Genomic DNA, 15,278 nt, shown 5'->3' on the forward strand with positions numbered 1-15,278 from the left:
GTTTTACATCTTCCTTTCCAGTTTGGATTCCTTTTATTTCTTCTTCTTCTCTGATTGCCGTGGCTAGGACTTCCAAAACTATGTTGAATAATAGTGGTGAGAGTGGACATCTTTGTCTTGTTCCTGATCTTAGAGGAAATACTGTCAGTTTTTCACCATTGGGAATGATGTTTGCTGTGGGCTTGTCATATATGGCCTTTATTATGTTGAGGTAGGTTCCCTCTATGCCCACTTTCTGAAGAGTTTTTACCATAAATGGGTGTTGAATTTTTTCAAAAGCTTTTTCTGCATCCATTGAGATGATCATATGGTTTTTATTCTTCAGTTTGTTAATATGGTGTATCACATTGATTGATGTGCGTATATTGAAGAATCCTTGCATCCCTAGGATAAATCCCACTTGATCATGGGGTATGATCCTTTTAATGTGTTGTTGGATTTTGTTTGCTAGTATTTTATTGAGGATTTTTGCATCTATATTCATCAGTGATATTGGTCTGTAATTTTCTTTTTTTGTAGTATCTTTTTCTGGTTTTGGTATCAAGGTGATGGTGGCCTCATAGAATGAGTTTGGGAGTGTTCCTTCCTCTACAATTTTTTGGAAGGGTTTGAGAAGGATGGGTTAGCTCTTCTCTAAATGTTTCATAGAATTCACCTGTGAAGCCATCTGGTCCTGGGCTTTTGTTTGTTGGAAGATTTTTAATCACAGTTTCAATTTCATTACTTGTGATTGGTCTGTTCATATTTTCTATTTCTTCCTGGTTCAGTCTTGGAAGGTTATACCTTTCTAAGAATTTATCCATTTCTTCCAGGTTGTCCATTTTATTGACATAGAGCTTCTTGTAGTAGTCTCTTTTGGTGCTTTGTATTTCTGAGGTGTCTGTTGTAACTTTTCCTTTTTCATTTCTAACTTTATTGATTTGAGTCCTCTCCCCCTTTTTCTTGATGAGTCTGGCTATGGCTTATCAATTTTGTTTATCTTCTCAAAGAACCAGCTTTTTAGTTTTATTGATCTTTGCTCTTTTTTCTATTTCATTTATTTCTGCTCTGATCTTTATGATTTCTTTCCTTCTACTAACTTTGGGTTTTGTTTGTTCTTCTTTCTCTAGTTCCTTTTAGATGTAAGGTTAGATTGTTTATTTGAGATTTTTCTTGTTAATTGAAGTAGCCTTGTATTGATATAAACTTCCCTCTTAGAACTGCTTTTGCTGCATCCTATAGGTTTTGGGTCATCGTGTTTCCATTGTCATTTGTTTCTAGGTATTTTTTGATTTCCTCTTTGATTTCTTCAGTGATCTCTTGGTTATTAAGTAATGTATTTTTTAGCCTCCATGTGTTTTTATTTTTTACAGATTTTTTCCTGTAATTGATATCTAGTCTCATAGTATTGTGGTCGGAAAAGAAACTTGATATGATTTCAATTTCTTAAATTTACCAAGGCTTGATTTGTGACCCAAGATGTGATGTATCCTGTAGAATGTTCCATTAAAGTGTTATCTGCTCTTTTTGGATGGAATGTCCTATAAATATGAATTAAATCTACCTGGTCTATTGTCACTTAAAACTTGTGTTTCCTTAGTAATTTTCTGTTTGGATGATCTGTCCATTGGTGTAAGTGAGGTGTTAAAGTCCCCCACTATTATTGTGTTACTGTCAATTTCCTCTTTTATAGTTTTTAGCAGTTGCCTTATGTATTTAGGTGCTCCTATTTTGGGAGCATATATATTTATAATTGTTACATCTTATTCTTGGATTGATCCCTTGATCATTACGTAGTGTCCTTCCTTGTCTCTTGTAACATCTTTATTTTGAAGTCTATTTTATCTGATATGAATATTGCTACTCCAGCTCTCATTTGATTTCCATTTGCATGGAATATCTTTTTGCATCCCCTCACTTTCAGTCTGTATGTGTCCCTAGGTCTGAAGTGGATCTCTGTAGACAGCTTATATATGGGTCTTGTGTTTGTATCCATTCAGCAAGCCTGTGGCCTTTGGTTGGAGCATTTAATCCATTCACGTTTAAGGTAATTATTGATATGTATGTTCCTATTACCATTTTCTTAATTGTTTTGGGTTTGTTTTTCTAGGTCCTTTTCTTGTCTTGTGTTTCCCACTTAGAGAAGTTCCTTTAGCATTTGTTTTACAGCTGCTTTGGTGGTGGTTAATTCTCTTAGTTTTTGCTTTTCTGTAAAACTTTTGATTTCTCCATTGAATCTGAATGAGATCCTTGCTGGGTAGAGTAATTTTGGTTGTAGGTTCTTCCCTTTCATCACTTTAAATGTGTCATGCCACTCCCTTCTGGCTTGTAGAGTTTCTACTGAGAAATCAGCTGTTAACCTTATGGGAGTTCCCTTGTATGTTATTTGTCATTTTTCCCTTGCTGCTTTCAATAGTTTTTCTTTGTCTTTAGTTTTTACCAATTTGATTACTATGTGTCTCGGTGTGTTTTTCCTTGGGTTTATCCTGTATGGGACTCTCTGCACTTCCTGGACTTGGGTGGCTATTTCCTTTCCCATGTTAGGGAAGTTTGGGACTATAATCTCTTCAAATATTTTGTTGGGTCCTTTCTGTCTCTCTTCTCCTTCTGGGACCCCTATAATGTGAATGTTGTTATGTTTAATGTTGTCCCAGAGGTCTGTTAGGCTGTCTTCATTTCTTTTCATTCTTTTTTCTTTATTCTGTTCTGCAGCAGTGAGTTCCACCATTCTGTCTTCCAGGTCACTTATCCGTTCTTCTGCCTCAGTTATTCTGTTGAATATTGATTCTTTCCAGTGTATTTTTCATTTCAGTTATTGTATTGTTCATCTCTGTTTGTTTGTTCTTTAATCCTTCTAGGTCTTCATTAAACATTTCTTGCATCTTCTCCATCCTTGCCTCCATTCTTTTTCTGAGGTCCTAGATCATCTTCACTCTCATTATTCTGAATTCTTTTTCTGGAAGGTTGCCTATCTCCACTTTATTTAGTTGTTTTTCTGGGGTTTTATCTTGTTCCTTCATCTGGTACATAGCTCTCTGCCTTTTCATCTTGTCTCTCTTTCTGTGAATGTGTTTTTCATTCCACATGCTGCAGGATTGTAGTTCTTCTTGCTTCTGCTGTCTGCCCTCAGGTGGATGAGGCTATCTAAGAGGCTTGAGCAAGTTTCCTGATGGGAGGGACTGGTGGTGGGTAGAGCTGGCTGTTGCTCTGGTGGGCAGAGCTCAGCAAAACTTTAATCAGCTTGTCTGCTGATGGGTCAGGCTGGGTTCTCTCCCTGTTGGTTGTTTGGCCTGAGGCAACCCAATACTGCAGCCTACCCAGCTTTTTGGTGGGGCTGATGGCGGACTCTGGGAGGGCTCACACCAAGGAGTATTTCCCAGAATCTCTGTCACCAGTGTCCTTGGCCTCACGGTAAAACACAGCCACCCCCCGCCTCTGCAGGAGACCCTCCAACACTAGCAGGTAGGTCTGGTTCAGTCTCCTATGGGGTCACAGCTCCTTCCCCTGGGTCCCGGTGCACACACTACTTTGTGTGTGCCTTCCAAGAGTGGAGTCTCTGTTTCCCCCAGTCCTGTCGAAGTCCTGCAATCAAATTCTGCTAGGCTTCAAAGTCTGATTCTCTAGGAATTGCTCCTCCCGTTGCTGGACCCCCAGGTTGGGAAGCCTTACATGGGGCTCAGAACCTTCACTCCAGTGTGTGGACTTCTGTGGTATAAGTGTTCTCCAGTTTGTGAGTCACCCACCCAGTAGTTATGGGATTTGATTTTATTGTGATTGCGCCCCTCCTACCATCTCATTGTGGCTTCTCCTTTGTCTTTGGATGTGGGGTATCTTTTTTGGTGAGTTCCTGTGTCTTTCTGTCGATGATTGTTCAGCAGTTAGTTGTGATTCTGGTGCTCTTGCAAGAGGGAGTGAGAGCACATCCTTCTACTCTGCCATCTTGAACCAATGTGCCCTTATCATTGATTCTTAATTACTCTTTTCTGAGTGTACATTTCTCAATCCCATGTTGAGATGAGTGAAATATAACCCTTGCCAGAGGAGTGTCAGATCCTGGAGCTTGAGAAAATTGCCATGAGCTTTGTTTTTTAAAAGCTTAAGGCCCTGTTTCAATGATCTTTGAGAGATCAAATCTTTGGCTTCCTTTTAATCTAGTCATTAGACTGAAATTGAGTAAAGAGCATCACAGAACCATATGCAGATACAGATTTCCATTTTTTCTAACTGGTCTAATTTCAGCTGAAAATTATTAAAGTACGAGATGAATGGGTCATGGTCAAGGATTCAGAACATTCCAATTGGTTTCTTGATCTCTGAAGTTCCAGCTCTGACATTGCTACTCACTGATGTTTTTCCGTCCTTCTTCTGCCTGGTCTAAGGAAGCAGCAGTCTCGGTGGAGGGGAAAGGGCACATGAGGGCCTTGCAGCCTGTCAGATCTCGCTATGCTTTTATGATCACTGTAAGCTGAGGCAAGTAGCTGAACATTTCTGAGCTTTCATTCCTCATCTGTAAAATAAGTTTTATACAGTCATTCAATAGGTTATTGAGTATCTAACAGGCACTGTTGTGACAGCCACCATTTTACTAAGCACTCATTATGTGCTTATAGAGTATTGTGTACATTATCTGACTCAAGCCTCCAAACAACTCTGAAGAAATAATAATAATAATATAATCACAGTAGTGGTTAACCCTTATTGAGCATACTCTACTTGCCAGTCACAGTGCTAAAAATTTTATGTAAATTAATTTAGACCTGATAATAATCCAGTGAGGACAGTGTTGCTTCCTGCATTTTCGGAGGTGAAACTGAGTTTCAGAGTGATGAAGTTTGTTGCCTTTTATGAGTCACACAACTCCTAAGAGGCTGCGGTAGGATTCAAATCCAGGCAGCTCACTCCAAAGCCTGTGCTTTTAACCACATTGATATTCCACACAAATTTATTATCATAAATACTGTTATATTTCTTAAGATAATAGTAGATTTAATAGAAACAGGTTTTGTTCTCTGGGATCTCACAGCTTGCAGGAAGAAAGTAATGGTGAGTGTCTAGAATTGCTTTATCCAATCACTGTATGCAGTAGCTAGATAATGTTTTTTAAAATGCTGGTATCACTTTTTACATAGAGTTTCCCTTCAGGGGTGGAACAGGCTGGGATGAGCATCACCTTATGGGAGGCCCAGAGTAGAAAAACCTGAGGGATGTTGAGGAAGAGGTGTTTGTCTCATTAGTCACAGTTATCTTGTGTGATTCTGATGAAACCAAGAAGATTATGTAAAACCTTATACCAGGCAGGCAGAAGAGAGACAGACAATCCATTCTGAGAGAGAAAACCCCCACAAAATATGGAAAATGCTATATGTACAAAAGTGTTCATTAATACATTTTTTATAACTGCAAACAAAACAAAACAAAACTTGAAGCAACTTAAATGCCTAACTAATAGGGAAATGGTTGTCAACTATGGTCCATCGACGTTATGGGGTATTTTGCAGCTGTGTATTTATTTATTTTAATGTTTTGCTTTTGCAAAAGTTATATCTGCAGTACTTTGAAAAGAAGAAAATCATCTGTGATTTGACCACCCTGTGATAAACATGATTAAGATTTGGTTTATTTCTTTCCAAGTTATGTTTATTTCACTTACAATGCAGTGGCCATTATTAGGAATAGTTACAAAGATAAGACAGCAAAATTTCTCAATGAATACTATAATAAGTAAATAAAAAAGGTTGTTTTTACAAATATGAGAATAAATAAATAGACAGGAAAAGAAATTGGAAAGAGCTGGACTAACAACATTCTAATGGGAGTTATGTAGGGTGTGGGCTTATGGGTGTTTTTTATTTTTGCTATTTTCTTCATTGTGTTATGGGTCAATAGTGCACACTCTCAAGAGCTCTTGGGTGTTAAATTAGTAAAATCTATACTTAATGAATAAGGTCAGACTTAGGCAGATGTCTCCTCTAAATCCTTGCTTCTCAGAGTGTGATTCTCAAACTAGCAACATCAGCATCACCTGGTAGTTTATTAGAAATACAGTCCCCAGCCCAGACCAACTGTTAGAATATGAGTTTGACAAAATCCCCAGGGGATCCTTATTGACATTAAAGTTTCCACATGCATTGCTCTAAATGACAGGCTTTCTCATTTGGGGAAGAGCGGAGTTTGATGATAGCTTAACCAAAGTATTAATAAATCTAAACATAATGTGCTAATAGGAGAGGGTTGATTGGAACATTGGCAAATGGAAGTGGGGCAGCATTTGAAAATTTATCTGACACTGTTGAGAGGTTAGAGAGTCAACTTGGGGACCCCGGCAAGAGTCACTAGGGAGCTGAGACTTCATGGAGATCACCAAGTGCTCGCCCGGCTCTCCAGGGTATGAGTGAGCTGTCCCTGTAGCTTCTCCACTGCCCTTTGTTTGGCTCTGTCTTCCCAGGTACCTCTTGACTATTCTTTGGTTTTCCTTCTAGCTTTCCTTCAGAAAGAAATGGCCCTTGTCATGTGTCTGAGAGAGATCTAGTCTTTTGGAGAGTTCTGTACTTATTAAAATATAAATAATTGCCATCTCTTAATGCATGAGTATCCAATCTGTGGATTTATTTCTAATAACTCATATTACATCAGCATCATTGTGAATTTGTAAATCTGGCATGCTTTTGGTTGATAAATGTCCCTGTAACAGAGGCTGATAAATTTTAAGGGATTGCTAATAAGATTACCAACAAAATTCTAGAGGGTTGAAACCACCTAGAGATGCTGTTACCTGGAGGACCTGTCTGGGTGGCCAGGAACCTCCTTAGGGGAATGTAGATGTCTCTCTTGGAAACCACATTAACTTTTGTGATTGATTTTTTTTAATTGAAATACAAATGGATACCAAATGGGAAGGAAAGTATCCTAGAGTTTTGTTATTCAAGGAATCCTAACTTATTTGGCCCATTGTAGCCCAAAGAGTACTTCTCAATTATTGATTTTTCCCTTCTTCAGTGTTAGTTTTTGAAAGTATTTTAGGAACGTTGAACTTTGTGTTTCTGTGACACCTCAGAAGTTAACGTGGCTCAATGTTTTCCTTTTAGAATGAGATCTTTTTTTCTAACATTTTACATGGTGTCCTCAGAGAAGATCACGCCCTGGTATCTAGAGCCGTCTCCATGAAGGTGGAAAATTTCACAGAAACCAATGAAATAAACGAGCTCTTTGACCTATTTACTTACAACAAGGTAAAATCAGTTACACATTTACATTTGTTCTGCACTCTTGGAGAAAGCTACATAAAATGGATTCTAAGGGTCCTAGACTAACGTGCTACTACACAACTTTGGTACAAAAACCTTAATATTATTCAATAGATGGATTTCAGAAAACGTGGTTAAATCAGTTCTTATCTAGTAAATATTAATCAACTACAATAGGTGCTCAGTATCATCTACCTTTATTAATATAGACTTAGCTTGCTACTTTTAAGGTGAACCCTTCTGCTTGGTAGACATTTGTTCTTGTATCGACTGAAAGAACACACAACATAAAAGTTGTGAGTTAAGTTTTATTCAGGAATCTTACTGAGGACTATAGCCCAGGAGACAGCCTCTCAGAGTGCTCTGAGAAACTACTCCGAAGTGGTAAGGGAGGGGCCAGGATATATCTGAACTTTTTTTGCTGGGAAAAACATGCAGTCAAGCATAAAAAGATTACTGCTAATCACAAGGAACAGACATCTCAAGTTAATAATTTTAGTGCTTTTCTGTATATGGAAAAATGTAAGAATCTGGGGTCATTGAAATTTTTCCTTACATATGCATCTTAACTATCTAGGGGCCAGGATACTCAAAGCACAGAATGCTTCCTGTTTTTCTCCATCCTGAATTCCCCCCAGGGTGCACTCTCAGTGGGCATCTGCAGTGGCTAATGGCTGATCCTTGTAGAACTGGAATGGCAGGCAACCATTTTTCTTTACACTTGCCGTATGAGTATCTCAGTTTAAAAACTTTACTGCACCCTGAACTCTATATGTAGGACATTTTCTCATCTTTTACCTATTAATTAGTGACAGTCTCCTATTTTATTAGCACATTTGGGGATAACTCAGACATTCAACTAAAGTGCACAATGCAATCAGAAGCACAGCCCAGAATCTTGCTTATCAGAATGGAATGCGTCAATATTTAGATTACCGAATTTTGTTTAAATAATGGACAGCTTCTTATGTCTTAGGGAGCGTCTCTGGCCCGGATGCTTTCTAGTTTCTTGAATGAGAAAATATTTATCAGCGCACTTAAGGTGAGTTTACAAAATTGTTGTTACCTGGAAAACAGTAAACATAAATTGCTTTGGCATGTTATTTATCTTAACCTTAACTTTTCTATTTTGACAGTCATACTTGGAGACATTTTCTTACTCAAATGCTGAGCAAGATGATCTATGGAGGCATTTTCAAATGGTAATTCTCTCACTTCCTGCCATGTTTTTGCTGAGTTGTTTTGTAAGATTGGGAGGCCATGTGTGTATGGTGATGACACAGGAAAACCATCTTTCCTTGTTTGTGACACTCCTTTAAGTCAGGGGTTGCTTCTTTAGTCTTCACCACTATATTCCCAATGCCCAGAAGAGAGCCTGCATATGTTAGATCCATAAAAAATGTGGTCAGTAAATGAATGAATGAATGAATGAATGCACTAAGGAACCATTCATATACAGAGAGTTGAACAGAATTAAATTTGGTCCAGAATATCACCCACTGGGAATTACTGTACTATATGAATGAGGAAGGGAATAGCTATGTAGTTTCTTTTAGGAGATTGCTACCTCAAAAGATTTTGATGATAAATATCTGCTTTTGTGATGATTTTTTTAAAACAGGCCATAGATGACCAGAGTAAAATTCTTTTGCCAGCAACAGTAAAAAGCATCATGGACAGTTGGACACACCAGAGTGGTTTTCCAGTTATCACCTTAAATGTATCTACTGGTGTCATGAAACAGGAGCCATTTTATCTTGGAAAGGTTAAAAATCAGACCCTTCTAACCCACAAGTAGGTAGATTTACTCCTCTGTCTTCACCTTCCTTGGGATTGAGCTGTGATCAAATGGAAACCAGCCTGTGGGTGAGGAAGCATAACCCCTACTGGATACACACCCGTCCATGGGGTGATTCTGGGATGGTGACTGAGTGTTCCATGCAGGATGTCGCTGGTGTGCTAGGATGGGGCAGAGCCCCTCATGTGCTGAGCAAGGCCAGAGACCTGCATTTAGGGATTCAAGCAGTGCCCCTCCCCTGGGATATAGGGCCACACCCATGACCAAAGCTTTGGGTGTTATGCATTCTCTTCTGTCCTTTAGACAGAGGTCATGAATTAGTCGGAATTCTGTGTGAAAGGCAGTAAAATAGAGCCTGAAATGCCTCCTGTTAGTTAAGAAGAAAGGGGATCCTGTTGCAATGTTGTCTTCCCTTCCCTAGAAATGGAACTGAATGGTGACTGTATCCTTGAGGAATAATTCTGTGCATGTCTGCCCATGCACTTATCTGTGCTTTTGTAGCCATACCTAAAATGTTAGAATTATAGATCCCAGATTCAAACCTTAGGTAAGTCTTATTCAAAATCTCTGAGTTTCATTTGCCTTATCTATAAAGTAAATGTAATAACATATATCCCAGGGGATTATTGTAGAAGTGAAATGGAATAATAAGTATAAAGTGGCTTAGCATTCATCACTTTCTCCTCCCCTTTCCTTCTCTTTCTTGTTAGATAATTTTCAACTGTTTTTTTAAAATAAATTTATTTATTTATTTATTTTTGGCTGCGTTGGGTTTTCGTTGCTGCGTGCGGGCTTTCTCTAGTTGTGGTGAGAGGGGGCTACTCTTTGCTGCAGTACACAGACTTCTCATTGCGGTGGCTTCTCTTGTTGCAGAGCACAGGCTCCAGGCTCGTGGGCTTCAGTAGTTGTGGCATGTGGGCTCCGTAGCTGTGGCTCACAGGCTCTAGAGTGTAGGCTCAGTAGTTGTGGCGCACGGCTTAGTTGTTCCACGGCATGTGGGATCTTCCTGGACCAGGGCTCAAACCTGTGTCCCCTGCATTGGCAGGTGGATTCTTAACCACTGCACCACCAGGGAAGCCCTTCCAACTGTTTTTGATAAAATTTTTGATCCTCAGATCTCATTATAGTAAGTATCAGCACAAATGAGTAATTAATTTTCATATATCACCACCAAAATTTTCAAGTTGTCCTACTCTTTCTTTAAAACCCCAGGGGCGGGAACAGGAGACCTGCAGGTCCCTTCTCCCTATGGTATTTCATGACTTGTGAGAAGAGGTGGCCTTAGCTATCACATAAACAGAGACCCTCAGTTCAAAGTCTGAGAAACCGGACTTTTGAGCGTTTGAGCAAGATTGGAAATAATTGCCCAAATTCCAAGTAGTGTGTCTCTTCAGATGACTAATGTCCTCCCTGTGGTCAGCGACTTCATCCAGGTCATGTCCACCAATGTGGGAAGAATGCCAGCATTCAGGTAATATGAATAATCTGGCTGATTTTTGTTGAACACTTTTCAGACAAGGAGAAAGCTTGAGGTGGAGAAGCATTTTGAAATGTTTGTCAAGCTTTTTCTTCTTAACTGATTATTCAACTCTCTTGGCACAGATGGCTTTGGGTCTGTCTGTAGCATTTGAATAACCCCTGAGTAAGGCCAGGTGGCTGTAATTTAATATAAACAGGCCTTGAAATTTTCAGATACAGGAGAGTCTTAGTAGCTACCTTAAGTTATAAAAAGAAGCAAATCTATAAGACACAAGAAGAGAGTAAATAAATAGCCAAAGCAAAACTGACTTCTGAAACAACAGTGAATAATTCTAAGTGCAAAGTCCTGCATATCCACAGGGAATGGCCAAAGAATTTGAGTTCAGTTATTTTATCTTATTTAATATTGGCTCAGAGCTGATATTCTTATGTGTGAACATTAACTGAATTTTTCATTTTTTTCCAAAAAGTGACACATGGATTGTACCTATCCTTTGGATAAAAAATGGAACTACACAGTCTTTAGTCTGGCTAGATAAAAGCAGCAGTAAGTAACAAATTTTAAAAAATATCTCCACATATATATGCAAATATATATGTGTATGTATATATATATGTGTGTAAACATATATATATTTTATATATATATATATATATATATATATATATATATATATATATATATATATATATATAAAGGCAGAGACTGAAATGTTGAAATGTCTATCTTTTTTTTTTCTTTCTTTTTTTTTTTTTATTTTGCGGTATGCGGGCCTCTTACTGTTGTGGCCTCTTCCGTTGCGAAGCACAGGCTCCGGACGCGCAGGCTCAGTGGCCATGGCTCATGGGCCCAGCCGCTCCGCGGCATGCGGGATCTTCCCAGACCGGGGCACGAACCCGTGTCCCCTGCATCGGCAGGCGGACTCTCAACCACTGCTCCACCAGGGAAGCCTGAAATGTCTACCTTTTGGAAAGCTATCTTGTTTACAACTAAAATATTGTATCATTCTTGTTGAACATAGAGCTTTAAAGAAAAGTTTCTGATCAAAAGCCATTATATGTGAAAAAATATAATTATGTGGTAAGATCAATACGTATTTTACAATATCTTTACTTTTTGTTTTATTGGACTTATTGTTTAGAATTAAGAGGGTGTAGTACAGATGTGTAGTAAAATATTTTTAAAATGTACCATTTCAAACTTTTCACCTGTTTCTTTGTAGAAGTATTCCCTGAAATGCAAGTTTCAGATTCTGATCATGACTGGGTGATTTTAAATTTGAATATGACTGGATATTATAGAGTTAACTATGATAAATTTGGTTGGAAGAAATTAAATCAACAGCTTGAAAAAGATCCTAAGGTAAGGTTATATTTTTACACCTTTTATTAAATATCATTAATATTGCACTCTCTAGCCTTTAGAGGTTGAGCTTTCATCAACCTGTCTGGTGGGAACCTGACCCCTGTTGCCACCCCTCACCCCAAGGCATACTGGATTTTTTTTTTTATTCTTAGAAAGGAGAGGTTTTGGTTGAATGCATTGTGTTTTTGAACATTAATCTCACTTTTCCACAATAATTTTACCTTTCTAGGTAAAAAATCAGAAGAATTTCCTATTAACCATTAATTTTGTGATCTTAGGCAAGTTAAATGTTCTGCTTCAATTTCTTCACTTTAAAATGGGAATAATATCATATCTTTCTTATTCCTTATGAGGATTAGAGATGATGTAAGTAAACATATACTTAAAATTTCAAAGCCCATAATAGGTGCCAGTACGTATATGCTAGAAAATGTTAATTTTCTAAAAACTGTATTTTCACCCTCCCTCAAAGGAGACAATTTAATTCACAAGGTATCAATAATAATCCAATATTGCTTTAAGTTGTAAAAACAACTGTAAATTATTAGGCAACATAGAAATATTAAAATATTGGCTAGCTCTTATCAGTCAGATTTTAATTGGTTGAATTAAACCAAATCCTCATTGGTGCAGATGGGTGCTGGCTTAGAGGTCTATAGAGTTGGCTCTGCTGTGAAATCTTGGGCTGTTCATTTAGTCTCTATTCATAAAACTAGAGAGTTGAACTAAAAGATATCTTAGGTGTCTCTCTCTTCAAAAGTTCTGTGAGTCACATAGCAGCCTCTCTGGCAGAAGAGGCAGTGCACAGCATACTGGTCCAGAGCTCGGGTTCTGGGTCAGGTAGACTTCTGTTCATATTTTTGTTCATCATTTACCAGATGTGTGACCTTGGGCCTCTTGTTTGCCCAGTCATGCCTTGGGTTCCTTATCAGTGTAATAATGGGTGTAATAGACCTTAAAGGGTTGTTGTGAAGATTAAATAAGGTGATGTGTGTAATATGTTTAACAGAGGTCTGACACAATTTGGGCATTCAGAACATGATCAGTAATTTTTAAAAATTATCATTGGTCTTTTGAATAAAGATACAAAAAACAGTTATAATAATACTTTATTTAAAAATCTTTTTCAGAGTAGCTAAATTCTTTTTAATTTCTAAGGGCAGTCTTAGCCACGGAAGCACTAGGTCATGCCATTATAGCTATGATTTCTTGAAACCCTTGTAGATTTACTTATTGGAAAACTGGGGTCAGTTATTCATACAACATAATTGCTGAGCAAATAAAACATTTCTATTATTAATATTAATCTAGAAAATGTAAGTGTTATTATTACTGCCAGAAAGGATATGCGGCTACAACAAAGGAAAGAATTAAGCTTGGCTTGTTCAGATGCTTAAAGGGATGTTGTGAAGATAAATTTTCTGGGACCACATATATGAACATGCTGGGGAGGGTATTGAAGGACTGCTGTAGGAAACTTTGGGCACCCTTAGGACACAAGCTGAGACAGAGTCCTGTGGCCTGACAACGCCAGGGAGCTCAAACCGAAGCCTGAGGAGTTAGGTTGGCAGTTGACTCCTGCCTTTTCATGATTCAAAGGGCTTTGTTGGTGGTATGTGTCAAATTAGTAAACTCTTGAGAAGAGAGATACCGTTGAAAGGAGTACCTCACTATTGCCAAAATAGAGCTAAGTAATATTCTCTAAGGCTTCCTATGCCAAAAAGTCCCCTGACAACAATTTGGATGTTGTGATACGATTTAATGTATACTTTCTGTTTTGGAGAGGCCCTTTAAACTTGGCTTCCTGTTTTATTTTTTAACATGCTGTTTTTCACAGAGTATTTTGGCAAAACTCTCAGCCATATTTAAGCCTTATGATTGATGTCTAGAGGGATCACTTATCAAAAGCAGATGTATAATAAATAAATTATGGGAACTATCCTTAGAAATGAGCATTTCTCTGTACATAATTCACATGAAAGTGCTTTGTAAGCAGCAATGATCTTTAATGTTGTTATTATTTTGAAAGTTATTTTTTCACTAAAAATGTTCTCATCTTTTCCTGAACATTTTTGGATCTCATTTGCAGGCTATTCCTGTTATTCACAGACTTCAGTTGGTTGATGATGCCTTTTCCTTGTCTAAGTGAGTATATTTTCTTCTTTCATCATTTTAGCGTATACCTTGAGAAATTTATAAAAATAATAACCTCATCACTATGAACTTGGTTCTTTAGTACATATAGGCCCTAACTTATTAAGATTAGGATCAAATTCTCTGGTTATTGTGGAATTTATGATATGAAAGTTGCTAGAATATGCAACAACATGGATGAACGTTGAGGACATTAAGCTATGTGAAATAAGCCAGGCACAGAAAGACAAATACTGTATGTTTCTATTTACATGAGGTACTTAGTAGTCAGAGTCAGAGAGACGGAAAGACTGGTGGTTGCCAAGGGCTGGTGCAGGAGGGTGGGAGGGGGCAATGGGGAGATATTGTTTAATGGGTACAGAGTTTCAGTTTCACAAGATGAAAAGAATTATGGAGATGGATAGAGATGATGGTTGCACAACATTATGAATGTATTTTTTTAAATTTTTTATTGAAGTACAGTTGATTTACAATGTTGTGTTAGTTTCTGCTGTACAGCAAATTGAATCCGTTATACATATGAATGTATTTAATACTAGCGAACCATACACTTTAAAACGGTTAAGAAGACAAATGTTATGTGTATTTTGCAACAATAAAAGAATTAGAAAAAAAGGCAATTCAAAAAAGTCATTATCAGGATAAGAGCAATAACATCTACTACTATTAGAAATGAAAGCCACAGAAAACAATGTTTTTTACAACAATTTGACAAGAAGGAATATGTTCTTTCTCAAGTCAAAACTTGGTAGTTAATTATATGAAAATCGTATATTTTCAATCAAATTAACTTTGGTATAATAAGGTTTAAACTGATTATGGAGAAATTTTGAAAGACTCTTAAAGGAGCAGCAAAGAAAATTCAATGTTTTAAAAGGAAGCCCTGGGCTTCCCTGGTAGCGCAGTGGTTAAGAATCCGCCTGCCAGTGCAGGGGACATGGGTTCGATCCTGGTCCGGGAAGATCCCACATGCCGCGGAGCAACTAAGCCCATGTGTCACAGCTGCTGAGCCTGCACTCTAGAGCCCGCGAGCCACAACTACTGAGCCCATGTGCCATAACTACTGAAGCCCGCGCGCCTAGAGTCCATGCTCCGCAACAAGAGAAGCCACAGCAATGAGAAGCCCGCACAACACAAGGAAGAGTAACCCCCGCTCGCCACAACTAGAGAAAGCCTGTGCACAGCAACGAAGACCGAACACAGCCAAAAATAAAATAAATAAATTTGTAAAAATAAATAAATAAAATAAAATGCCTTT

General features: G+C 38.0%; 1 protein-coding gene across 1 annotated transcript in view; it reads left to right on the plus strand.

Moving 5' to 3' along the window:
- LVRN (laeverin) overlaps window positions 1-15,278 on the plus strand; it is a gene marked incomplete at its 3' end in the record, with an annotated part of 78,885 nt that overhangs the window by 46,398 nt on the left and 17,209 nt on the right. The window contains exons 7-13 of the mRNA XM_079918635.1: window positions 7,065-7,208; window positions 8,200-8,265; window positions 8,360-8,425; window positions 8,845-9,017; window positions 10,971-11,047; window positions 11,724-11,863; window positions 13,956-14,011. Of these exons, the coding sequence (XP_079774761.1) occupies window positions 7,065-7,208; window positions 8,200-8,265; window positions 8,360-8,425; window positions 8,845-9,017; window positions 10,971-11,047; window positions 11,724-11,863; window positions 13,956-14,011 (722 nt within the window). The remainder of the gene's footprint in view (window positions 1-7,064; window positions 7,209-8,199; window positions 8,266-8,359; window positions 8,426-8,844; window positions 9,018-10,970; window positions 11,048-11,723; window positions 11,864-13,955; window positions 14,012-15,278) is intronic.

This window comes from Stenella coeruleoalba (genome assembly GCF_951394435.1).
Source record: "Stenella coeruleoalba genome assembly, chromosome: 3".
NCBI classification, from domain to species: domain Eukaryota; kingdom Metazoa; phylum Chordata; class Mammalia; order Artiodactyla; family Delphinidae; genus Stenella; species Stenella coeruleoalba.